The sequence below is a fragment of the Phalaenopsis equestris genome, unplaced genomic scaffold, assembly GCF_001263595.1.
Source record: "Phalaenopsis equestris unplaced genomic scaffold, ASM126359v1 Scaffold207981, whole genome shotgun sequence".
In the NCBI taxonomy this organism is placed as follows: domain Eukaryota; kingdom Viridiplantae; phylum Streptophyta; class Magnoliopsida; order Asparagales; family Orchidaceae; genus Phalaenopsis; species Phalaenopsis equestris.
Window position 1 is genome coordinate 1,261 of NW_018227269.1, and position 2,012 is coordinate 3,272.

At 33.4% G+C, this 2,012-nt stretch overlaps 1 protein-coding gene across 1 annotated transcript; it reads right to left on the bottom strand.

The window, feature by feature from the left end:
• Positions 1–232: 232 nt before the first annotated feature.
• Positions 233–1,622, bottom strand: LOC110036533 (boron transporter 1-like; the record flags this gene model as incomplete). Its single annotated transcript, XM_020741006.1, has 4 exons — positions 1,206–1,622; positions 994–1,076; positions 728–920; positions 233–371 (listed from the first exon to the last, which is right to left on the bottom strand). Coding segments are annotated over exons 1-4 (519 nt in total), but the record flags the coding sequence as incomplete, so codon positions are not given.
• Between the last annotated feature and the right edge of the window lie 390 nt (positions 1,623–2,012).

The following is a 2,012-nucleotide window of genomic DNA, read 5'->3' on the forward strand; positions in this document are numbered from 1 at the left end:
GGGATCCGTGCCATGAAGAAAGGCTAGACTCTTTTATTGTGCCCTCTCTCTCTCTCTAAGTACGTCCTAGCAGAACATTATATACCTTGGGTGTGTTTCTCGGACATTTTCGGATTCAACTATATGAAAGTTCAAGTGTGAGATTTGTAAATACATAAGAATTGTGTGCTACGTGTGTAAATTTCCCTAAATAAAAATAATTTAAAAAAAGAGCGGAGATTTCACTTCTTACTTTAATAGCCTGTTGCATAAACAGCATCGCTATCAGCATACCAAATAGCTCACCAGCCACTCTGGTAAATCTATTTATAATTGAGCATGCGCCGAGAATAGACAGTAGGAATAACAGGAAAGAAGTCCACACACACACCCTGAAAGTATAAAAATAAAGACAAATCATAGATTATGTTGAAGATAAAATTATATAAATTATCATTGATAGAACCACAATTTACATAAAGTATTGCATACATACCACACAATTCCTATGTATTTGCTTATCTAACACCTAAACTTCAATATTTTTGCTTAAATAACATTCAAATCATTAAGAACATATCAAAAACACTACTATTACTAGCTTTTTTAAAGTGAAATACACATTTTTCATAAGTAGGTTTTGATGTGACTATGAGACAGAAAGTTTAGATGTTAGATATGTAAATACATCAGATTTGTGTGGTATGTAAGTAAATTTCCAAAAGTTCATCTTTATGTGAAAGCTTACCATGCAGTCCAAGCCAGAAACAACTTTCTGCCTAATTCTTCTTTATCTTTCACAAAATTAAACATGAATGTGTACATGAGGACTGTAGGTTCTGCAACTCCAAGGACCAGCAAAGGCTGACCTCCAATTATTGAGTGTATTATCCCACAAATTGCAGTGGATGCTAGGGTTTGCACTGCTGTAATCACACCATCTGTTCATAATCCAAGTTTTAATTGAATTAAAATTCACTTTCCACAAACCCAAAAAAAAAAAAATCAATAGAACAGTATTTCTCTCCAGTTGCTCTCCAAATGAAATTACAGGAATTGCTGAAGCAAAGAAGATGTAGGTCGTGGGAGCCAGAATTCTACCAACAATAACGAAAAATGAGAAATAAATTGAGAAAAATAGCATAAAATTTCGGATTATAGAACATAATGACATGAAATTTAAAAGAGAGAAAAATCTGAAAATCTGAAACAAATTCTAACAATACCTAACGCCTGACCGGAACCCTCCAGTCCAGTCCTGCTTGTAGCACAGAAATCTCCCTTTTAGATCATTTTTTATGCCTCTGAAAGGCACAAATGTCTCCTCCATGCTCCCTCCGATCACTCAAGAACTCAAATTTTCAGATAAAAATACGGATTACATATCTGTTCTTCGTCCCAACTGCGCAAATGCAAGTGCCCTACGATCTTAAACTTTCCACCAAAAAAACAAAGAATTGAAACTTCTTCATAGAAGTAGGGATTTGGAACAGAGACAAGAAGCAAAAAAAAAATAAATAAATAAAAATAAAAATTTCGATCAAGAGAAATCCAGGAGTACTGAATCAAAATCTAAAATGGGAGAGTGAGAAAGAACTCCAAGCAGGAGCTGAAGAGTGCATTGCTCGCATTGGAGCTTTAAAAGCTGGGAGAGAAGGGGAAACACTGGAGAGGATGGCGGGCATGTCTATATATACTTGGAGCATTTACATAAATACCACGAAATCTTTATGTATTTAAATATCTAACTCTCCTATTCTTCACTTTTTATATTTACCACCCATAATTTTCACTTTAAAAAAAGTGAAATGAACCATTTCATATTAGTAATGTGGTAGGTTTGTAAAAATTTAAATTTAAATGTTAGATATGTAAATACATAAGAATATATTAATTGAGTGGTATGTATGTAAATCTTCCTATACATTTAATTTTATAAAGTTAGCTGTTGGTATATTTGAATTCTAATCCTTGCGGTTGAGAAATATTTGCGTGCGTAAGCAAAGTTGAGTACATTTTAGGTTATTCAGAGT